Here is a 25276-nt window from a genome sequence, read left to right as displayed (position 1 = left end):
GCCATGGGGCCAAAGAAAGTTGCACTTTGATAATGAAAGTGAGAAACCCGATTGAATTCGATCTCGCCAGGATCTACAAGAAGTCTGCGTCAACAATAACGTCCAACTATTCGTCATTTTTAATTTTTTTGCTTTGTGTTCTGCATGTAAAACTATACTTATTCCCTATAAAATGTATTTTTTTTGTTAATACTTTTGATTACCGGGAAGGGATTCATTGGATTTACCTTATTTGCTGTGGGAAACACAAAATTCATACATGTTGGTTTTCCTTGAACCTTTTTGAACGAACTAATAATGAAAATCGAGGTACCGCTGTACTTATATAAATACATCCCACAGTTCTCTAGCTTTTATTTTAACATTTTTTTCAGACAAAAACCATCCAAAAGGTCCAGCCAGCCTTGTGTTCCACCTGGGCTCAAAACAGGGTCTGCAGAATGAGTGTCGAGAGTGCTAGCCATCGAGCTAAAAGCCCGAGCCGTGAACTTGCTGTCCAGCGCAACTCTAAAGGCATCAGGGAGTGAGGTTTACCACTGTGCTCTCGCGCAGCTGGCATCCGTTACATGTGTACCCTTTTTCAATGCCGGCACATGCAATCTAAATTCATGTTAACAGTCGTCCCTCGCCACTTCGCACTTCCAATTTTGTGTTTTTTCAAAATATGTCAATCAATCAGCGCTGTTTCGTGGTTGACTACAGCCGATTATTAGTCCAAAAATTTGCATATTTCAGCAAATTAGATGCGTTTTTGTCCTACATCAAGCCCTTTCAAGCATAAAAAAAGGCAAAATGAACTGAACTACAAATATGTATACAAATACAGATATGTTTTGGTATGTAGTATTTAACACTGGTCACTAGGTGTCAGTGATGTTATATTGATGAGACAATAGCCACTGCAGGAGCCTATCCCAGCTGACATTGGGCGAGAGACTTGTCAATAAAAAATTCAGCTAAAATCTGATCAGGGTGTGAATAATTTTGGGCTTAGCTGCATGAGAGCCAGCAAGTGTAGCTTCAGTTGCCACAACATTGAACATGAAACATGTGATTCCCTCTTTTTCTCAGACGGCAACAGTGTTATTTTTCACCAGTAAACAACGTTTTTCCGACTCCGTTTCCAACAGCCTGTAGGGCATGCTTAGAAGGTGACGCATGTCAGGCGTGCTCAAAGGAGACTGATCTTATGGAAAAGTGATGACAAACGGCAGGATGGGCTTTGACTGTGTGTGGCATCGGATGAGCACGGCAAAGATGAGCCAACGTTGTGTCAGTTGAGTTTGACCTTCATTAGTCTTTTACAGTACTTGCCTATTCCATGTGTCCCCCTTAATCGTGCTGTTGCTAAAAGCTTATGCCGAAAAAGTATTGTCGAGTCATTTCCTTTTTCATTGTTTCAGTGCCTTACTCATTTGGAATGACGTGCTGTGATGTAAAAAGGCCAACTCCATGCTGCACGGCTCTCTACCAGGAGAAATGTGCAAATCAACAAGTCATTCAAAACTGGCAAGGTTTTACTGACTTGGGACTCGTCTCCGTTAATTGATCACTTACTCGCCCCTGCTACCCGGAGCTAGGTTAACAAAGGAAACCGTCTCACGTTAATTAACTGTCCAACTGTTACTCGAACTGCATTTGTATAAATGTGTTAGCCCTGTGCAAAAAGCAAAAGACCTGGTTCTTGTTTCAAATCACTCTCTTTAGATCATAGTTTGTTCACTTCAGGCAAGAATGGTTCTTCGAAACAATTCCTAATAGGCGTTCCTTAAAAAAATGAGCAAAGGTTTACTGTTCAGCTGAGGAGTGATTGGAGAGGAACCAACAAAGCACTTTCGTGTATTCAGATATTGTACCAGAATGGCCAAGCAAAATCTTTGAGGGACAGTTACCATTAAGTCCAGAATAAAGGCTATAAGAACATTCAATATGTTAGCTTTTTAACATATATACTGTATACAGTATTTTGTTGCAATGTAGGTCAACGTGTTTTTTGTATTCTAAAAGAGTCTGACAATCCCTTAAGGTGTGCTTGCCTGCCTGCAGTCTGCAGTCCAACATGTACACCATAAGGGCCGACAGACAGCGAAGGTCAGCTCATTGGACCGGCTAGCCTGGAACATTCCATGGCCTGACCCTGAGAAGACCCTACTTCTGTTTTTTTTGGGTGGGGCTGTTTGTCAAGTCCTTGATTTTGTGCATTTGTTAAACTTTTAAATTTCAGGTGCACATGCATGAGATGATGCCTAGGTCCTTGTGGTTTTTAGCAGAACAGTCGGTGAAACCTTGAAACGTTTGACCCGAGCTATCACAGTAATGCAATCTTACATTCCTTTATTAAGCAATCTTTGGACTCTGCTAGCTTGACTTTTGGAAAACCGGAGAACTCACTCAATGAAACAGCAGTTAAAGATGACACATAGCGTGCTTATCTTGACTCAGTGGGTGTTAAAATAGCTGGAGATGCTGAGTTGTCACAGTGAAGCCACTTAAAATGGAAACAATGCACACAACCTCAACCGTTTGTCATTGTAAGTGGCAATTAGTTGAGGATCCTGTGTCAAGGGAATACACCAGCGATCATATTTTGTCTTGTCTTGCTGAGAGCAGGAGTTTTTCTCTACCAAGACAAAATCCCAAGACATCCTCCATAATTCATCTGAGCTCTGCACAGCATCTTACAACTGTAAATCATTTTGCTTGTGTTCATTCTATGGAAACACTGTAGTATCGTCACATGGTGGAATGACACACACCCTAACCTCATCTGCATTTTTGATATCAATTAATTTATGTCACCGACAGTGTCATAGTTCACTCAGCTGACTTTCTTGCAAGCAGCCTGGCTTTAGTTCCCACTCAGTGATGCTGTAAATGAGTATGAATGGCTGTTTCTGTCTGTGTGCCCTGTGATTGACTTGTCACGTAGCAGTGATGCAGTACAAAAAGCATATTAAGTAGAATTTTATTTAAAAAAAAACTTTGGTTATTTGAAACTCGTGGAATTAATACATTTTACTGGTTAATCTGCATTCCTACCCTCACCTACGGTCAAGAGCTTTGTGTAGTCACCAAAAAGACAAGATGGAGGGTACAAGCGGTGGCTGGGGTCTCCCTTACAAATAAGGTGAGAGGCACTGTCATCAGGGAGAAACTCGGTGTAAAGCCGCTGCTCCTCCGCATTGAGGAGGCACAGATGAGGTGGCTCGGGCATCTGGTCACAATGCCTCTCTGCGTAGATGTTCAGGGCACATCCAATCGCTTGGAGGCCTCTGGGAATACCCATGACACGTTGGAGCGACTATGTCTCTCAACTGGTCTGGGAATGCCTCGGGATCCGCCGGGAGAGGAAAGTCTGGGCTTCCCTTTTGGTAGGATTTGGTTTTCGTACACTGTCTGGGTTATAGTGCGGCCAAGCAGTGCACCTAACACACTTGTTGTGGAATCAAGTGACCAAACAAAGCATCTACGTTGGTGACTCATTCTCTCTGAAGAATGGATAGTGATTCTCTTAGAGTTGGGACACTACAGAGGGATTCCAGGAATCCTTAAATCATTTTTATATTTATGTGGGGGTGGTTTATTTGTTCATAGAATGCACACAGATTGATGAACAACTCTGTATCGGTCTCCTTTTGTCCTCCGAATAAGCATTGTGCAACTTGCGCTAATGAGCCGTTCAACCACACTCTGTATTTCTGTGTTTCACCATTAATTTCGCATTGTAAGCCGCTGCTTTTTCCACAAGCTTTGAATCCTGCGGCTTAAACAATGATGCGGATAGATTATGCCGGAAAAATTCAGGAAGTAGTGAAGTAGATGTTAATATCACATTCTGAAGTCCAATGCAGCGATCGTGTTTTGATCTGACAAATCTTAAGTAAGTTTGATCGAGTGTAGAATTACTATAGCTACTGCTTGGACCGCGACAGTTGTTGAACTCCGCTGTAAAAATGTCTCACGTCTCACTCATCAGCACTGTGATGCCAGGAACACAGAAAGTAGGTGGAATTGCAAGGTTTATATTGTGTTTCTCTGTGTAAACATCCCGTGTTACAATGTGGACACCTGTGGCTTATTGACAAGTGTGGCCTATATTTGTACAAATTGAATTATTAAAATTATATATGTACATTTGACGGGCGCGGCTTACAGTCCGGAATTTAAGCTAATTTGTGCATTTTTTTATTGCTGCATTAGGATTGTAATGTAAAGTTTCCTAGTTGACACGAGTTCAAGAGAGACACATAACAGAAATTGAGTCAGGCCCGTGTGCGTGTGTGATTGTGATGGTGATTGTACCTGCTGCTAAAGTGCAGAGCAAAAGTGAAAAGCGTGAAAACATGGCGAGAATGATTTATGACAGAAATGAATACTAGTTATCCTGATTCATGTTGTGGCACAAAATAGTCCAGTTTGAATAGTGCATTGTTGTGTTGAAATGATTTCCTGTTAAACTCCGTGGAGACCATGTTAGATGACGTTGCACAACTTTGTTGTTTTTGTTAGGGGCACTTTCACAGACAGCTTTTTTTTCTTTTTTTTTTTTTTTTTACAATGTGGTTGTTTTTTATTGGCTGTAGTCCATCACATTGTGGTGTCATGGGACAACAATGGCATGCTTGTTGATAGTTTCCCTGTATTGTATGACAAACATGCAACAATGCATCCATCCATCCATCCATCCATCCATCCATCTTCTATGCCGCTTATCCTGTGCAACCATGCAAAGACAATGAAATAGACAGATAATGTGTAGCACACACACTCCTCAAAAGCATATGGAGAATGTTTGGGAAGGCTCTGCTCAGCAATATGGATGTTATTTCAAAGCCCCCTAGGATTAAGCTGTCGACTAAGATGCTGTCACACATTTTTCAAATCAGCGAAGAATCTTTGAGGATCTTTCCTCACAAACACCACTTTTTAATGGGTGGCATGCACGCAGTGTGGTTTGTCTGAGAGACACAAATGAAACTGGGAGGTCTGAACACACGCAGCTCTAGCTTTACCATCTGACAGATAAGGTCCGCATTATTAAAGGTTGCTTTTAAGTTCATTTGATTCGTAGTTACAAGTTTAGCACGTAAACTTTAACAAGTTGATCACAGCCGGGGAAAAAAAGTGGAAATGCAAAATGAAAGGGTGTGTCATACCCATCGGCTTCACCAGATTGCAGCTGTCACTCGGCTGTTTCCAAGATATTATCTTTGGAAAATCGGAAAGGCAAATGAAAGGGCTTTTATAATTTATGTGTGATTGTGGATGTTATTTCCAAATGCGACATTGCTCTTAGTGGCTCCCGGACACACCAGAAGCAACTGATCATTTTCAGAAAGCTTTCTACAATCTTGCTTCTTGAATTCTTTGATATCATAATTTAGAGTGTGAGACAGTAACAGTTTTCTTAAAGAACCTTATTTTTAAAGAGACAATCCCTTGCTACTTCGATCTTTGAATTTCAGGGCTTCACTCCATCACGGTTGTACAAAAACATATTGATGAATCACGCTGGTTGAATACGGCCAATTAGTAGTAAAAAAAGATGCTAATTTAAGCACATTTTATGTAGTTTTTGCACAAATAAAGCATTTTCAATCTTAAAACTAACTAAATTAACTAAAATACAAGGCATTCAAAAGGCGCAAAGACGTCGTGATGATGTTTAGTATTCGACACTGGTCACTAGGTGTCAGTAATTGTTACTGCAATGTTCGGTGAGACACACACGCACCATACATGGTCACCGGAACAACAGGCTTTTATTGCAGGTTTGAATAATCTCACAACAGGAACAATTATCCCTAACACAGGCTACTAAACTGACGTCACTTCCTGTCCGCCCCCACTCAGCTCCCCTGGCATCGAAACACATTTAGAGCAACACACACAAGCACGAGTCTTATGTGGCTTATTTTCTGTTATGTCTACTATATTGGGTGATAGGAGTGTAAAAGTGACTATAGGGGTGTTATTTCATGTCTCGAGGGCTCTAATAATGTTAAACAATGTATTTAGAAAGTTATAAACAGGTTTTCTATGCTCTAACTACGAAATTATTTGATGTATAAATAAGAAATCGTATTTCGCGGAAATTCACTTATTACTGTTCAGTGGAACCTTGGTTTTCACACGCCCTCGTTTTCTTAGGATTCGGTTTAGGTCACCTAACAAACTAGTCTGTGGAATCAGGTGCCCAACGCAAGCATCCACATGTTTTTCCACATATTTTCAGGGTTTCTGGAATGAATGAATTGATTTATTGGGTTTATATTATTTCAAATTATTCACATTATTACATTACTCACAAACTGAGATGCTTTCTTTTGCATCTGTACATACATGTTTCTGCTTCATAACCAGACTCCATCAAACACTACTGTTCACAATCGCCCTGTCATTGACTTGTGATCGGTCCAGGGCGGCGTTTCTAATCACTGATTTTACCACAGCAATAAGCGTACTTTCTCTTACTACATTCCAAGACTGAAGCACGTGTAGAAGTGTGCTCAGAGAACTATTTAGGGGGCTCTTACGCTGACGAGCCGTGAATCCCGTCACGGCTGCAGTCACGCATGACTCACCTCCAGCTCTCAATCCATCCCTTGTGTTGAGCTGTGCCACTACTCAGCAGAGCCTATGTGCGAGTGTGTGTGTGTGTGTGTGTGTGTTTGTGTGTGTGTGTGTGTGTGTGTGGGGTTTACGTGCATTAGGTTCAGGAGAAAGTTAGAGAATGAAAGCCTGTGTGTACGTATGTGTCTGTCAGTGTTTGTGTGTATTCTGGGTTGTTACATGTCCCCATTTCTCTGCTTTCTGGACATGGGGGGAATGGGAACAATGCACACATTGTGTGGAGTGGACAGAGGGCAAAGGGAGGTGGGGGGGCGCAGTGCAGCGGGAGAGATGTGGAAGGAGATGAGGAGACACAAGGAGAAAGATACAGTAGACAACAGCCTAACTTGTCAGACAGTAAACAGTGTGAAGGAAAGATGGACTAACGTATGCCAAAATTTAAAGTAGCCCAGCTCACTTTGTGTCTCCGTTAAACTGTTCCCTCTGCAACCTGTGTTAAAGGTTCCTACCGTGACATGATTACAATCCTATTGTAACATACGCTACCTTCATACTTTGCTACGATAAAGTGTGTTTCTTGCCTTCTTTATCAAAGTTGTGGCAACTTTTTTTGACGTCATGGTGTGTTAGTTTGCAGCCTTCAAAAAGCACACAGGTCACTCAGGAATTCACAGTTTGCTTGAACGCCTCATTAGTGCAGGGCATTTGTTTGTCGTTACACACACATAATGAAGATGATCGGATTCTGTCTGTAGTGTCCCAACAGAACCACTTCCCCTATAGTGCCCCGACTCTAACAGAACCACTTCCCGTTCTTCGCACAGACTCAATGTGTGGATGCATTGTTTGGGCATACGATGACAGAGACAGCGTTTGAAAACAGACGTATTTTTGGCAATCATCCAGCCGTCCATCCATCCATTTACTTTGTTCCGCTTCCTTGATGCTCAGAATTCCGCTGTTTGTGAATTCACCTCGCTTACCGTCAGTTGTGTGTGCCTTTAAAAGGCGGGGCCTGGGAAGTGATGTGTGTGACGTCAGCTAGCTACTGTAGAGCTGCTGGGTGTTAGCATGGTTAGCAGTGTGGAGAGTGCCAGTGACTGGCTGACAGCAGCTCCTGTGTGAACGTTCACTGCGCCATTGCAGTAATATTCGACTACGTCTAATGGCCACGAGGTGTCGGGAACGTTACACTGATGAGACAATAGCCACCAAGTATGCTGTGCTTGCTAACGTGTGAGTCTATGTAATTAATGTATTATTTATGTCTTAAGATGTCTTATTTTCTATTATTATGTCAACTATTGAATTTTGAGTAATACAAGTGTAAAAGTGACAATAGGGCTCTAAGAATGACAAAAAAGCTTATTTATAAGGTGTTAAACAGGTTTTCTATGCTCTAACTGCAAAAACTCCACTTATAAATAAGGAGTCACGCTTCACGGAAATTCACTTATCGCGGTCGGGTCTGGAACCAATTAACCGCGATAAACCAGGGATTACTGTACCGACTTTCGGAATGCATTCGTAGAGTTGAGTAGATACCATGCAGTGGAAAAGGGGCATTTGAGACATATTTTCAAATGTTTGTGTTTTCAAGCTCCAAAATGCAGTTATTGTGAAACAGTATCATTTTTTTCACTTTTTTTTAAAATTCATTCTCTAAAAATGTGTCGAAATGACAAAGTAAGAAGAAGAGGATAGAGTGAGGAGTGAGAGAGTCTATGAAACGGGAGAACAAGGCGATACAAAGCAGAACATCTAACGGCAAAGTCAATGAAAAGATTGAAGACATATGGCAAGTCTACTCGGTTACACTTGTCATGCACACAGTATATTATCCACTTAGCATCAACATGGCCAAGTTGGAATTTACGGATTAGACTCGCAGTCGAAGGTCCATCTGCAAGGAGATGCAAAGAAATTCCACTGACAAATTAGAAGACTCGATGCCGGTCCAACATGTGCACCCCTTTCCTGTGTAACCGTTGGACATTTCACTCACTCTGGAAATTCATAAAGCCTGTGATTATTAGTAAAAACCAGACTGCAAATAATGCTACTCTGCTCTTTCTCGCCCTATTATAAAGCTTCATGAAGGCTGACAGAGACTCATGATGTTCAGCCTCAGTATTGTTGTAATGGGCCCCATAAGCTCTGTGGATATTTGGGAGGGTAACATTTATTTTCAAAGAAATCCAAGACCAGTGGAAGGTCTGAAACATTAGTTCTCTTATAAATCAATCATGAAGCTATGCAGTGCTGCCTCGGTTTTTGTAAACAAAAATTATTGCTTAAAATATGTCTCGGTTGGGACACTATAGACAGATTCCATCTCGGGAATCCTTTAATCATCTTTATTGTGTGTGTGTGTGTGTGTGTGTGTGTGTGTGGTACTTTGAATGTTGCTGCAGACCTGCCAACATGTAAAATTTATCGTACTCAACATGCCATTTTAATACGCTTGCATGCATCTCAGCTCTCCTTTTTGTTGCATTTTCCTGGTTTCGAGTTCAGTCTGTACAGTACAGACAAATAAGTAGATATCATCGGTTTCTCAATAGTATTTCAAATCGGGGGGGGGCATGACAGAAAATAAATGAGAGCCACTGCATTACACGGAAATAAACCAGAACATCCAGCCATTCATTTTCTTCCGCTCATCCGGGTCGCGGGGGCAGAAGTCTCAGTAGGGAAGCCCAGACTTTCCGGTCTCTGGCCAGCTCTTCCAGTTCCACCGGGAGGACACCAAGGCCTTCCCAGGCCAGCTGTGAGTCATAACCCCCTCCAGCCTGTCCTAGGTCTGCCCCGGGGGGGCCTCCTCCTGGCTGGGCATGCATGAACAACTCACCAGGGAGGCGTCCAGGAGGCATCCTCTTGATGTGAAGGAGCAGCGGCTCTACTCTGGGCCCCTCCTTGATGACCGAGCTCCTCACCCTGTCTCTAAGGGTGAGTCCAGCCACCCTAAGGAGGAAACTCATTTCGGCCACTTGTATCCGCGATCTCGTTCTTTCGGTCACACCCAAAGCTCATGACCGTAGGTGAGTGTGGGAACATAGATTGATTGAGAGCTTTGCCTTCCGGCTCAGCTCTCTCTTCATCACGACGGTCCGGTACAGCGCCTTGTGCTCCAACCAGCGCTTACTTGTGAACAGGACCCTGAGACACTTGAAGCACCTCCACCTGAGGAAAGACCTCACTCCCAACCCGGAGGGTGCAATCCACTCTTTTCCGACTGAGAACCATGGCCTCGGATTTAGAGGTGCTAAGTCTCAGATCGTTTTCAAGTAAAATTTTAACAATTCAAATCATTTCATAGGCAAGTGAAAAGATTCAGATTCATTCTTCTTGTTTTGGAGGAGAGTTACTTCCATTTTTGGTTCTGTGGTTGTCATGAGACAACAAACTGCTGAAGATTTAGGAACTCTGAATGTTTCAACTGAGTTGTACAACTTTTATAGGTTTGGGTCCTGATGTGTGAGTCCTGACCTCATTTTTTGAGTTGATGGGTGGTCCTTTCGTCCTTTCATTGTGGCCTGACTCAAACACACACACACACTTCTTTCTCCCCACAACAACCTTATCACACATTTCTAACAAGCATGCAGAGAGTGTGTCAACACACACTTGAGCACAGTGAGCATTTTGTTCTGTCTTTAACGCCTACGGCTCTGACCATTATGTACACGCACACACTTTTCCTAATGTTCCTCTCTTCAGCAACATACTGTAGTCGTCTGAGCTTATTGGAGAACCACCCTGCAACTGTTGCATGCAAACACACCATTAGCGATACAATGCCAGTATCTCTGTCCACAGTCTCCCAGGGCCTACTGAAAGTGTTGGGAATATGCACTCAGATGTCACTGCCACTTCCTCTTCCACTTTCATTTTGAGGATTGGCCTCAGGCATCTAAACGCTAACTGCTCCCTCCTGATGCTTAATGGTTGTGAACCACAGATGACAAGTGGAAAGGATGGCCTTTCATCTGCTATGGTAGTTGTCATAGACCCCACCTTATTATGGATCTATGAGGCATTAGCGCCGCCGTCACTCGGCCGCTCCCTGCAAGGCTTCTAATGGCCAAGCCGCCAGTTCCTCTGGAGACACAGAACATACAAATTGCATGAGGGGTGGGTAATATTATTTCAAAGCTGAGGAAAGTACCAGAAATCATGACGGATGTGATTGGTTACCTGAATATTGACCAGTCAGTTCTGATGTGAGTGTTTTTAACACTTTGGTTACCTTTTATGTACAGTCATGGCCACAAACATTGGCATCTTTGGCATGCCAATATTCTTGGCCATGACTGTAGCTGTCAATGCATTTAGTACATCTTTATTCAGAAGTGTAAGAGATGCCGGGTAGTGCAGGTGTACAAAAGTACGGTGGTAAACCTCACTGGCTGACACCTTAAGAGGCACGCTGGACATCGAGTTGACAGGTTGTTGCTGTAGTGCTCTTGACTGTCATTCATGGACCTTGGTTTGAGATCGGGCTTTTAGCTTGAGCGCTCTTGACACTCACTTTACGGACACTGGTTCGTTGGTGGTGAGGTTTCGGGGGGGTGAGTGTAAGTATGCTGGTAAACCTCACCCTCTGACACCTTAAGAGTCGTGCTGGACATTGAGTTGAAAGTCTGTGCATTCTGTGGGCTCAGGTTGGAGCCTGGGCTTTTAGCCCGATGGCTCGGGCTCTGGACTCATTCTGCAAACCCTGGTTGGAGCCCAGGTGACGATATTTGTACTTTGAAAAGGAATTATCCAACCAACATGAAACTTGCACTTGCTTTGTGTGAAAGGTATCAGTTTAATGATGATAATGATCTTCATCACTGTGCTGAATAGTGTAGTTCCTGTGTAATGTTTTGTTTTGATTCGTTAGCTACACAAAAGAGGAGCAACTGAATACGCAACAACAGTAATAACATACACAGTTTGTTAATTCAGCGCACAAAATGGTAATTTACATCCATTCCAAACAAATATTCCTGCATGCTCCTGACAAAGCTCCTGGTTGGCTTAACTCAGGGAATTAGACGTATAAACAAACAAGAAAAAACCGTCCTTACTGTTATTGGTGAACTGCCATGCCTAATACACATCCATTTTGGCTGAGGAAGAACGGGATGTTGTACGCTGCCAACATTCCCAGCCAGTATATCGGTCAGTATTGTCTTTGGCTTGGATTAAGGCTAATAAATGATCTAAATTTGGATTTAATAGTACAGTGTGAGCAAAAATCCCATTTAGGAATTATGCTGCGGCCTTAAGCTACCCACAAAACTCTTACTCTATATTATGTAAGGTGTGTATATCAATGATATTTCAGTTTTGATAGTAGTGACTATGCAGCCAGAAAGCTCCAAGCTGCATGCTTTTCACCGTGGCCTAATTATCACAACCATCCAAGGGGAAGGGGGGGAGGGGGGACTGGTTCTTTTTGTTTACGGCTCGGTTCTGGCAGCGCAATGTTTACAATGTTCCTGCAGGGAGGAAAGTGGGTTTAAAGAGTTTGGGACGGTTAATTTAAAAGAAAATCAAAAGTGATTTTTTTTCAACTTTCTGATGCTCACACTTTATATAATGTTGTTTTTTTTGTTGCTCATGTCACCAAGTTTTGTCTCAAGACACAAACATGAACTCTCCTCAATGGCCCCAAGGTCCCGTTTCCGGTCTGGGATATATGAGAGCGACTAAGTGGCATTTGTGTGGGTTTTGGCTTATTACATCAACATGCACTCACAAATGCAACATGAATTGTTTGTTTGTGTTCGTGGGTTCTGTGTGTGGGTTTAGTCAAAGTGTCCTGTTACTGCTGCTTAGCTGTCTCGGTTGCCTCTAATCTTTTCTTCTTTTTTTTCTGAAACCGGAACACTCATTAAACTGGACCAGATGGGGAAAAAATGGTTTCGGCCTCACATCACACCAGGGTTTATTCACACAGCTTGTGCGTCTGCTTGTGCTTACAAACACATACAGGCGCACGCAGCTGGTGACCAACACTTGGTGTAAACTGTGACTTTGTAGACAATGTGTGTTCTGTGTTGCTCGTTCTTAAAGCTTGTCCGCAAACGAAGCGGCTGTTACACTCTTTTCCAGTGTTGTTTTCTCTATGTGAATCACTCTCACACATATGTGGACTTTTCACCTCAAGTCTAACCCAGGGGTGTCCAAAGTGTGGCCTGGGGGCCGTTTGGGGTACTGTTTTTATTTTATTTTTTGTTATTATATTCTAAAAATATAATTAAAAAGAAAAAAAAATCTGCAGTAATTTTAAAATAAAGTCAAAATATTAACAAAAATGTCTTGTAGTAGCATAAAGTTGAAATATTAAGGAAAAAATAAAATAAAAATAAGTTGTAATTTTGGGGAAATTATGCTGCAAGAAAAGTTCTAATGTTACGAGAATAAAGTAAAAATAGAAGAAAATTTACAGAAGGAAGTTTAAATAATTGGAAAATGCAAAAAAAAAAAAAATCACAATCACGGGAATGGAAAAAAATGCTGTAATTTTCCAGTATTAAGCCAAAACAGAAAAAAGTCGCAAGAAAAAATAATATTTTAGTTTTAGTTTAATTTTAGTTAGTTAAAATAGTAGAGGAAAATTAGTTTTTAATTGTGTAATATTATGAGAAACAAAACAAAATTTACATTTTTGGAAAATTAGATTGGGGATATAGTTACAATATTATGGGAATAAAGTCAGAATGTTACAAATAGAACATTTACAAAGATTATTTAAGAAGGCTTAGGTAGAGAGGCGTGTGGTAAACAAAGTACGTTGTGGATGTTGCCAGTCCGATAAATCAAACACAAATAATATGTAGTTGTAATAGCTAATAATAGTCCCAAAAGCTCGAATAGCCATGCCAGTTGGAGACCCTGGAATAGTCAAAAGTCACTCCTACGGACAAAAACCAGGAAAACAATTAACAATGGGTGTGAGAGAATGTGGACGTGTGCGTGGGGAATATTATTCAAGATAATAACATGAACATAGTTCATTTTACACGCAACAACAGGCTTTTGTTTACGACGGAGATGACCTTCACTGATATCTACAGTACTTTCAGTAAAGCACAGTTGCAGTAATGTGAGACCATTGAGTCTGTTTTACGTTTCTTGTAACTATTCTTGAACCAGATTGACATTTGTGAACCGCAAGGTCACATGATTAAACCTAATGTGGCTTATTTTGGACCTTTACTTAGCTAAGAATAGAGTTAAACCAAACTTTGATGATTTTTGTTTTTAGTTCTGTCTGCAGCTCCTCATCTGTACCTGGTCCATCTAGCACCATTATTCATTTGCTGAAAAGTTCCAAACTCATCCAATTTTGAAAAATGCTGAGGTCAAGACACACATGCATTTTCTCGTGATGACATCATTACAAAAGTCAAAAATGTGAAGCAGCAGCAGTAACATTTGCAGTAAGATGATAGCATATTTTGTAGGAGGCAATGTGGCCATGTCATAGACTGACTGTAATGTGATTGCTTCTTTCAGGTTATTAACTCTTTCACGGCCAAAGACGTCTACTGACGTCTTTTGCTTTTTTTCGTGGAAACTACAGATCAAAGTCTTATTCATCTTGTGTGTGAATTTCAGACATGTAGGAAATGTATTTCTGTCCCAGTAGGGGGCAACAGTTCTCTTTTCCTCCAACCGGCAGCGACAGATTGTCTATGAAGAAGACGGATTGCGGGTTGAGAGAGGAAAATGGCGAAACACATGCAGAAATCGAGGGGAGACAAAAAATACAGGCAGCTAACACTGTCACAGAGCTCGTCTGGCAGTGGATCTGCCTTTAGTAGTGACGCCATCGCGAAAGATCGAGGTGACATGTGTGATGTAGGTGACAATGGCAGCCGAAGCAACAAGCTAGTGGTTAGCGTTGCTGAGCCATGTGGCGCAACACCGGAGCCTGACAGCGGGAGCAGTTCAGAGTCGGGTGACTCAGAACCCGACTCTGCTCTGAACATGCCTGACAGTCAACGCGTTAATGATAACCGATACAATTCATCATAAAAGCAAAATAGAGAAACTCGAAATGCTACAAAAATGAAATCTACATCACACTCGTTCACCTGTGATGGCGTTTGTGTGCGTAATAAAGATGTCGTTTAACTCGATCACCGAATAAATAATCAAAACAACTCCAAATAAGACTGAAAATAATCCACAAAGTCAGAATAGAATTTATGGGACTAGCAAACGGGGCCAGCATGGCATGCATGGACTTGTGCCTGAGGTTTGCCCTTAGCCAGTCGTACCGTGCTTGGCCCCACGTTACTCCTAAACTCCGGCACATTTGGCTAGTGTGGCGGACCAGCACATGCCGAGTCGTTACCGTGAAATAGAAAAGTACTTTGGTTTCCCCACTCAATGAAAAACATATGTTAGGTTCATTTTCAGCTAGTTCCCTCGACCATGGTACTGACTCTAGTGTTGGATCTGGTCCCAGGGTGCTGCACTGTGGTCGCTCACTCCTCGTCAGGGCTGTGTTAGGTGAAGAGAACACATTTTATAAGTGACTCTGTGTCGTCTTCTTCTTTTCAGAAAGCATCACCACCACCATGGATGAGGAACAGTGCTACTACAATGAAACCATTGCCTTCTTCTACAACCGCAGTGGCAAATACCTCGCGAAAGACTGGAACACGGTCAGCCGCCTGGTGATGGGTCTCGGCATCACAGTCTGCATCTTCATCATGCTCGCCAACCTCCTGGTGATGATTGCCATCTATGTCAACCGGAGATTCCACTTCCCCATCTACTACTTGATGGCTAACCTGGCAGCTGCTGACTTCTTTGCTGGTCTGGCCTACTTCTACTTGATGTTCAACACAGGCCCAAACACAAGGCGTCTGACTGTTTCAACATGGCTGCTGCGCCAAGGCTTGATCGACACGAGCCTGACGGCGTCGGTGGCCAACCTCCTTGCCATCGCCATCGAACGTCACATCACGGTGTTCCGCATGCAGCTGCACACGCGCATGAGTAACCGCCGTGTGGTCGTGGTGATTGTCATAATCTGGACCATGTCCATAGTCATGGGGGCCATCCCGAGCGTGGGCTGGAATTGTATCTGTAGTATTAAATCATGCTCCAACATGGCCCCACTTTACAGCAACTCCTACCTAGTCTTCTGGGCCGTCTTTAACCTGGTGACCTTTGTTGTCATGGTGACACTGTACGCCCACATCTTTGTCTATGTCCGCCAAAGGACCATGAGGATGTCACGCCACAGCTCCGGGCCGAGACGCAACCGAGACACAATGATGTCGCTGCTGAAAACCGTGGCGATTGTGTTGGGTATGCACACTCCTTCTCTTGTTCCTGTCCACCTGCTCTGTCTCTGTCTCCACGGTTGGCTGTCTAACGTGCAGACGCATTGAAGAAGTAGTAAGGAAGCATTTTGGCAGACATACTTACGTATTACTGTTTTGTCTCAATACTATCCATGTTCTTGTCATTGCAGTAGATAAGATGTTTAGTTCCTTTAATTTTCTTTTATAGCAACAATCATTGCAGGACCTTTTCTCTCACCGTCCAAAACCAACAAACTAATTGTAGACTCTAAACGGTAGTGTGAATGGTTGTCTATATATGCACTGTGATTGACTGGCAACCAGTCCAGGGTGTACCCCACGCTTTCCCCAAAGTCAGCTGGAATGAATGAGAAGGATAAGTGGTAGAAAAATGAATGAATGCTAAAGCTACACGCATACTAAAAGACTTTACAAAGTGTCGATTGGGCAACTGAATGTACTGAATGTGACTAACTCTGACATCAGCCCATATGATAAACTCTGTGTCCAAAGCTATTTATACAAGAGCTACCAGAGTAAGCAAGGCTCTACTCGGATGGAACAGGACCTGTTTTATCTTCCAGCAGAGCAGGGTGTGAAGTCTTGACAGTTTTATGTCTAAACAGTCCTTAGAGATACCGTACGTCTCCAGGTTCCAGGGCTTTTGTGTTGCGTAATACGTTTCGAAGACAGGCTGAGTGAGTTCGCCAGTTTAGAATTTTGTAGCATGTGCAAATTGTGAACGGTGGGAAAAGAACTTGTTGGTACTTGGAAGCAGGATGTGTTGGACGTAGACAAAACATACCAGAGCATTCCATGTGATTTGTCTTCTATGTGTTGTGTTATCTCATCCTGTTGCCACTGTTGTCTTTACTCCACAATCGACTCAAGCCGTGGACAGAAGAATGCGGTTTTATGGCCTGTAAAGGCAGAATAGTGCTGGATATAAACGAGATGGTGGTTTTTCCATATTAAACTATTCTGCAAAGCGACAGGAACTTCAAGTACGCTGGGCTTTTGAGAATGTGTTCACGCCTAGGGTTTGCTGACTTTGATCTGCATCATCCATTGAAACATGGTGTCTCATCAGCCTTAAAACAACCGCATGACCCAAGCCAGAATGTACCCTTGGCTTGTTTGCCTCAATACAGAAAAGATCGTCAACGTTCTTATTTGCAAAATGTAGCAGTTGCTTGTAGAATGCACTGCACACCAGCTCCTCGAGCTCAAGAGCTGAAAGTTGCAGGGTGTACGTTGGGATTGGAGCTTATTCACAGGACCAAGCTTCAACAAGGTTTCAGCTGGATCGCTTTAGCTACATGTCTACCAAGCAGCACAGTCCAGGTCGGTCCACCACCGTATGGTTACGCTTCATAAACCCTAAACCTTTTCATCCCATTCGTACATTCTTTTGTAACATATAACACAATTCAGACAGCACTGTACTTATTCCACCCTACACAGCATACCATTGTACTCCAAATGTTACCCCAGTTAAAGCGTAAACGTAGAATTCCTTGGATATAATGTTTGTAATATGTAATAATTGAGAGGGCAGAGACCGAAGGCAAAGCTTTTCATCTACGGACGTCTATGGGCCTGAGCTTTGGGTCGAGATCACGAATACAGCCAACCGGAATGAGTTTCCTCCGTAGGGTGGCAGGACTCAACCTAAGAGAGAGGGTGAGGAGCTTGGTCATTTGGGAGGAGCTCTAAGTAGAGCGGCTGCTCCTTCACAGGAGAGGAGCCGGTTGAGGTGGCTCGGGCATCGATTCTGGATGCCTCCCGAATGCCTCCCTGGTGAGGTGTTCTGGGCATGCCCAGCCAGGAAGAGGCCCCGGGGTAGACCTAGGACATGATGGAGGGGTTGTGTCTCACAGGTGGCCTGTGATCACCTCTGTGTCCACCCAGTGGACCTCGAAGCGTTAGCGTCTGCTGCCCTTGGGACCCGCGCCGGGACAAGTGGAAAAAAAATGGATGGATGGATGAACAAAGAATCATCAGCTCAGTCTATGACATAAGTGTCAAGGCTATTACCAAAACAGTGCATCACCCAAGTTGGCTTTCTCCGAAAACATGAACACACTCCAAATTCTAATGATTGACTTCATCTTTAAACAACTGAAAGTTCCTGAGAAGTTTTACCAAGACACACCCTGTCACACATTTCTTCATCCAAGGAGCCGCCCATAAAGGCTTGGATCAGGGTCAAGGTCGAATCTTCTTACTATTTACCAATTCAAACTTATGAAAGAGCAATTTAAACCTTTGTGGAGAAATAGCAACTCCAAAAAGCAAAGTGCTCTTTTTAGGAAGACTGTTTTTTCCAAAAATATTTCATCACAGTTTGACTCTTTGTAGTATTTTAAAACTTTTTTCCCTTTGTAACATGGCCAGAGTATAACAAAATGCTCATAAGTCTTTCATTCTTGCGAGGAGTTGCCTTTGACCTCTGGGTTTTGCTGATATTCACCTTGTGAGGGAAAGGTTAAGGAGTTCTTGACCGTAAACCCTTCTGTGTTTCCCTGTCAAGCTTCTCCCATCTGCTGGCCAGATGATGGTTGCTCCCTTGGTGCCCTCCCAGCTTGTTCCTTTCAGGATGCTATAAAGCCATCCCTGATGGAGCTCTGTCTTTGAGACAACAAAAGACTGGGAAAGTAATAGTCCATGCAGGTTGTCCACACTTAAACACACATAAGCACAGACACATGCTGTAGATGTGCCCTTTCACAACCCCTCTGCCGTTATTTAGAGCTGTGGGGACACTGGAGCTGCTCTCGTCCAATGATGGGAACACAAAAACACTTGATTGGGTTAACTACACACAGATGAGCTTGTATCCCCTGCAGAGATGGGTTTCTACGCACACACCAACATCAAGGGATTTGAACATATTGTATCACTTGGAGAACAAAACAAGTTTTGATCCAATTTTAATCATTTTACGATTATCTTGCTGTTGCAAGGTACACTGGCCTGAAAAATGAAGGCTGTCCTCTGACTCATGTATTTGAGGGAGAACAGTGGATAGGATGCTGGTTTCTCCATAACCATCCGTTGTAAGAAAAGTCTTAATAATCCATTCATCCATCCATCAGTCCATACACCCAATAAGCTACTTGGTGCTACTTGCTACTTGGGCCCAGTCAAGTAACTGCTAACCCTTGAACCTTTAGCACTTGATGGGTTCAACCGTGCATTATTTTGACCCTTCGGTGCTACTTCAGATTGACTACCATTGAACCCTTTCAAAACATGTTACATGTTTCAAAGGCTCCTCCTTTGGATGTTGACGTATGCGGTAACGTATTGCATCATTTCTGGTTTTTGGACGTGTGCGTTCGCAAAGTAGTTAAACTAGTCTCTTCCTATATGCTTCTTAATCTACATTCTAATTTCCTGTTCATACCTGTTTACTCTTGGCTGTGATGTGGTTCCAGCTGAACTTCTGCTCTTCTTTTCTTTTGTTTTTGCTATTTTACATTCAAGCTAGCTTAGAGGTTAGCATGGCTTCTCTGTCTTAGCTTAGCTCTATTCCTCGTCCTCCTCCGGTGATAACGATACTTGTTAGAAATGTGGTGGAATGCGAGGATTTGTAACTTAGAAGAGTGGCTTTGCACTCTGGAGGAACTTAATTTAGCCGCGCTAGCTACTGCGCTCCATTACATTGACGACGCATTGCAGCTTGTCGCTCTCAATGTTGCTGGACATTATCATGATAGGGCCAATTAGGATCTCTATCCTAGGCCAAATTTTTTATTGTATATTGTTTATACCGGGCTACCTTAGTAACAGTATTCACTCCCGCTCCATTACCTGCTTCCCGACCCGTTTACCTGTTTACGAGTCAATCCTACTTTGTGGAAATTCACCCATCACGGTTGGGTCTGGAGTCAATTAACCGCGATAAACGAGGGAGGACTATATACTGGAATGATGGAAGAGACCGGTGCAACAGATAATCTCTCCGTTAAAACCATGCAATGCCACAAATTTATCGATTGATCCAACAACCACGACAGCTTTGTGAACTCACGCAAGATTTAGTGGAATTGCCAAACATCATTCAGTCGTTCCCTTTGTGGCAAAGACAGGCTTTCAGAGCACTTTGTTGAATTATCGAGCTTGCCACTTACTACCCTCTCCATGGTGGGCATCTCCGTCACTAATGGACACTCTTGCTCTGAGTGCATTCAGCTGCTAGAGCTTCTTGTGGCTCGGGGGGAGGGGGGCGGGGGGGGAGTTTGAGTGACACCAGCAGAGATGATTGTTCATCACTACTCAGTGAGTCAACAGCTCTGTCCAACATGGCCTTTTGATCCGTGTGTGTGGCGTGTGCGTCAGGTGTTGGCTCATGCAGAGACTCTCTGTGAATGAATTATCGCAAAATCTCTTGGCGCTGGACGCATGATCACATCATCTGGCGATGTGGAGCGCCAACTCATACCATTGCACAAGTGCCGTGCCTCAGTGACCACTGATGGATGTTGTTTTTTTTTTGGTTTTTGCTCCTCTGCATGTGTCCACTTACTTACTGAGAGCAGAACCAATCAGACGTAATAACAAGCCGAACTGTGCGATCCACCATCAGTGTGGAATCATGTCTGGTATGTAGCTCACACTGTCACCTGTTGTGTGTGTCTGACGCGCTAACTGCACAAAATTCCTACACACAGTACAGCTTTTCTAATCAGAAACAATAGTGTCCTTATGCATTCTGGTTCAGGTTGAGATAGTTGCTAATTTGCTGCAACCGCTGCAGTCCGCTTTGACGCGTATCATTAACGGCTCTCCTAACAAACTGTTTTTCTGCAGCTTTCCTTGCTTTTTAGACAAAAAGTAATTTTTTGAGCTGTTATTTATGAGAATTTCCAAAGAATATCCAAAGTATTAAGAAGATTTACCAAGATTAAGCACAATTATCCTGGGATGCAAGCCTCTGTACTGGTTTACCATTCCTCTGAAGTGAAATCCATTAGTGGAGAGTTGCATCATCACCTCTTTTTGCCTCTCACGCGAAAAAAAAACTAACAGGGATCAGGCGTTCAGCTTCATAAAGACGTATAAATATGTCTTTGGTGTTGAACGAGTGCAAGGTCTGTGAGTGTGCGTTGATTTCACTGGTTTCAAAAGTGCGACTAGAATAGAAATACAACATTACAAATCTCAACAAAAGTCCAAGTGATTGCTGGCTAACCCTATTTTTGGACACATGACTGTATTTTGATTAGAGCAGAGCAGAAACATTCTCTATTGCCATTTCAAAGAACCCGCTGTGCTTGCAGTCAAAGGCTTGTTTCTCTAAGCATTAGGTCACCGTGCTAACACCACCAGCATCTTTATCCACCCTTCTCACCACTCAGCTACCCAACATGAACTTTTGTCTAATCTGCAGTGTGTGCATGTGTGCAAGGAGTGATGTGGAGAAAGGGAGAGGGAAAAGAAATCTTTCTGCGGACAAACGAGAAACCACAGAGCCATTTCAGAAGTCTACATAATGGGTTCTGCTGGATGCCTTATTTCAATGGCATCACGGTCACGACCTCAGATAATGACCGGGTTAGGAAATCATAGAAGGAGATAAACACAGAAGAGAGATATACTGGGAGGATTGAAAGATTTGGTGGGGAAAAAAGACTGATTGCTGGAAGTGAGGCGTGACCAAGCTTTTAAAGAGACAAAACACACAGACGTGATGTGATAAAGTAGTAATATTCTAGTACTATTGGAAGTTTATTCGGTTTAAGGGTCGGTGAGGGGAAACCCCAGCCCATTGAAGACAATCCAACACAGATGTCCGCCATATTGAGTCAAAATGATTCATGCAAAATGCATAAAGTACTTTATATGTGGAGGGAATGGCTTTAAAAAGATCAGAAACACGCCGTTATTTACTGCTATATTATTTTCTGTTGTAGTATTCTATCGCTACAGTGCCCAGTCCCACATGCAGAGCCGGCCCTACGCCAAGTGGCACACTAGGCGAGATTGTTAATGGCACCCCCACTCCGTGGCTGATTGACACACTTTTACAAAAGAAATTGAATGGCATTGTTTTCACCAGTGTCAACCAATTTACATGGTTAAAGAATTCCAAATAAATACAAAAAAATTCAAAAGCCCACAAAATAAAAATCCTGTAAATAAGTGAATAAATAATAATAATAGCAACAAACATTAAATAGGACAATCAGCATCAAACAATTTCAATAACCACACAGTTTGCACACAATAAGTCAATATAAGCTACATTTGCACGATACAATAACGACACTGCTGTATATACAAAATACAGTAATCCTTTGCGCTTCGAATTTTGCGGCTTCATTCTATTACGGTTTATGGTAAATGGTCTTTCCCACCTTTAAGGCACTCAAAGCGCTGTGACACTGCTAGCACATTTACCTACTGACGACGCAGCATCAGGAGCAACTGGGGTTTGGAGTTCGGAGGATCGAACGCAGGTTGGGAGACAACCACTCTACCACCTGAGCCATGCTGCCCCCCCTTATGGGTTTAATAGTTTTAAATGGTCAAACTTTTTAATGAATCATTGCTGTTTTGTGGTTGAATACATCCCATTATAAGCCACAAAATATGCATTTGTAAACAAATTTTACATATTTTTTACCGAAATTAAGGATTTGCAAATATAAAAATGGCGAAGTGAACTAAAATCGAGGAATGCAAGGATGGTGTGATATGTAGTATTCTACACCGTTCACTAGGTGTCAGTAAAGTTACAATGAAGAGCCAATAGCCACCTCAGGAAGTACCGTACAGAAACCGGAAGTAAGGGAACAACAAAGAACTCTCCCAATGCTCAAATGTGTGACCCTATATGATGTCTTATTTATGTCATATTTTCTCTTATTATGTCTACTATATCAGGTGATAGGAGTGTAAAGGTGACTGTAGGGGTTTTCATGTCTTTCATGTCTAGAGGGCTCTAATAATGTTAAAAAAAACATATTTAGAAAGTTGTACAAAGGTTTTCTATGCTCTAACTATGAAAATATTAGATTTATAAATAAGGAGTCCTACGTTGCGGAAATTCACTTATCATGGTCGGGTCTGGAACCAGTAAACCGTGATAAACGAAGGATCACTGGATGCAAAGCTATGTACAAAAAGGATAGCCGCAAGGAGACTCCTATGTTGACTTATTGGACATTGCTTTACATTTGATTCAAAGAAAGCTTTTCCACATTAAGAGTTTCATTAGTTTACTGGAGGCCCTTAGCATTGGCCTATATTGCCTAATGGGCTAGCCGGCTCTGCCTACATGAATTTATTATAATTTTGTGTGAAGTCTTGCTTAGAAAGTTAGAGGAAGTGGGCCTGGTTTTTAATCTAAAACAAGGAGCAGTTTGGTTCCAGAGACTGGGAGAAAAAAAAGTCACTTATTATCTAACAATGGTCTTGACAGTGCGTGACTGAGGTCCTTTCTGGTAGGAAAACTTGGAAAGATTCTAACATTGACTGTAAGGCTCAGCACGCAGCACGACGAGCCAAATGTTTCCACACGAAGTTGAAGACTTTCTGCTTTGGTGCCATTCATGATTATGTAATACAGTGCTGGTCTGTGTTTGTTTTTACACATGTGAGTGTGTGTTTATAGGATGATGGGGTCCATTTTATTTGTAGTTTTTTCTCCCAAAGCTCCCTGGAAATCATTTTTGAAAGAAAATGCTATTATAATTCTGAAAGGGTTTTAATTGACCAACTTCTGCTTGCTATTCGCTGCTGATAAATTGTTCCCTGAGTGCAGGAAGATCCAGTAAGCATGTCAGCCCAGACCCATCGAAGTGATCTGATTCAGCCTCGGCTGGATGTGTTAACACCAAGCGCAATGCCCCTGTTTTACCCGACAAGACCTGGAAAATGTCTCAATAGTTTTCCAGACATTTCAATATTTTCCAGCCACTCCTGCGGAGTTGTGTTTGTTTACGTTTCTCTGCAGACTGCTCGGCTTCTCCAGTTTCTTTCCCCCACGTTTGACATTTTCAAGCAGTGACAAGGCAAGAGGGTTCACCTGGGTTCGTTTCCCCCGGCCTCAAAAACTGCTTCGGGGAGTGGACTGTCAGATTTCCGTAGTATGGTATAACACCAGCAGGCAGGTACATTCCCTTGGATGGAGAGCGGAAATGAAAGACGCTCATGGGGGAAACCTTTCGGATAGATGCTGTCTGTTTGCTTCGGGCTGTTGGTAGCGTAGTAGTTCATATGGCTGATTCTTGTACAGGAGGAGTCAATGTCACATGCACCACCGCCCTGCAACTGACCGGTCCAGCTGGATGTCGTGATGCTGAGAGACAAATACTTTTGATGGTTTTCCTGCTTGGGTGTAAAGCATTCTGGACAACTGTCAAACTTCGAAGAGTCCGCCTGCATTTCTGGGAAGTGAGGTCAAGCTTTTAGCTGCTGCAGCTGCCTCGGAAACCCCGACAGATAACAGGCCTGCCCTTCAAGACGCTCGGCTGTCCTCATTTCTCATCAGGACTTTTCTTGTGTTGCTGTCGTCCAGAGGTTAATGCGCTGGAGTTGTGTCGTAGTTTGGACAAATGGCCTCTGTTGACTTCATTGACGGCTCTTGACCTTGACATTCGCGAGGAATGACTCAGAGGCCGCTGCGCCACCCGTCACATTTCCCGGCCAAATGCGTTTGGAATGCTGCAATTCTGATGATGGTTTGAGCCATTTGTTTCTGGAGACGGAAGATGCCTCCTAGAGTGTTGACACGGGAAAGAACACCCACTTCATAAATGGTGATGCTTGATTGTTATCAAATGATTCATTTTGTGGCTAACATTTTTCATTTTTGCACTTCATTCATTTTCTGGCAACCAGAAAAAAATATGTTCCAGTCGTTTTTTGTTTTTTTTTTAATCAACTCTTTATTTTTGGAAGCAAGATTTTTTTCCACTGCTCCAAATAAACTTGCAAAAATGACTACTATTTTAATAACTATTCAATTATAATAAATCTTTGTCGAGAACCGTGAGTCGGTGAAACGCTATTTTTTTGTCGAGCACCCATGAGTTAAGTCTTTGAGTCAGTGAAACTCGAGTCATCGAGCACCCAAGAGTCAGTGAAGCTCGAGATTTGGTCAAGTAGCCATGAGTCAATGAACCTTGAGTCTTTGCCAAGTACCTGTGAGTCAGTCTAATTTGAGTGTTGGTAGTATACTTCTATGTCAGTGAAATCTGAGTTTTGGTCAAGTATTCTTGAGTCAGTGAAACTCGAGTCGTCGAGCACACTTGAGTCAGTGAAACTTGCCTTTTTCGTCAAGTACCCATGAGCCAGTGAATCTCGAGTCTTGGTCAAGTACCTACTTGTGAATCAGTGAAACTCGAGTCTTGGTAGAGTACTCGTGAATCAGTGAA

General features: G+C 42.7%; 1 protein-coding gene across 1 annotated transcript in view; it reads left to right on the top strand.

Moving 5' to 3' along the window:
- Nucleotides 1-25276, top strand: part of lpar1 (lysophosphatidic acid receptor 1) — a 35850-nt gene that overhangs the window by 4772 nt on the left and 5802 nt on the right. Inside the window, exon 2 of the mRNA XM_054756227.1 lies at nucleotides 15139-15894. Coding sequence (XP_054612202.1) covers nucleotides 15156-15894 — 739 coding nt within the window. The 5' untranslated portion in view covers nucleotides 15139-15155. The remainder of the gene's footprint in view (nucleotides 1-15138; nucleotides 15895-25276) is intronic.

Source organism: Dunckerocampus dactyliophorus, chromosome 17, assembly GCF_027744805.1.
Source record: "Dunckerocampus dactyliophorus isolate RoL2022-P2 chromosome 17, RoL_Ddac_1.1, whole genome shotgun sequence".
NCBI lineage: Eukaryota > Metazoa > Chordata > Actinopteri > Syngnathiformes > Syngnathidae > Dunckerocampus > Dunckerocampus dactyliophorus.
This window is presented reverse-complemented; position numbering and strand designations above follow the sequence as displayed.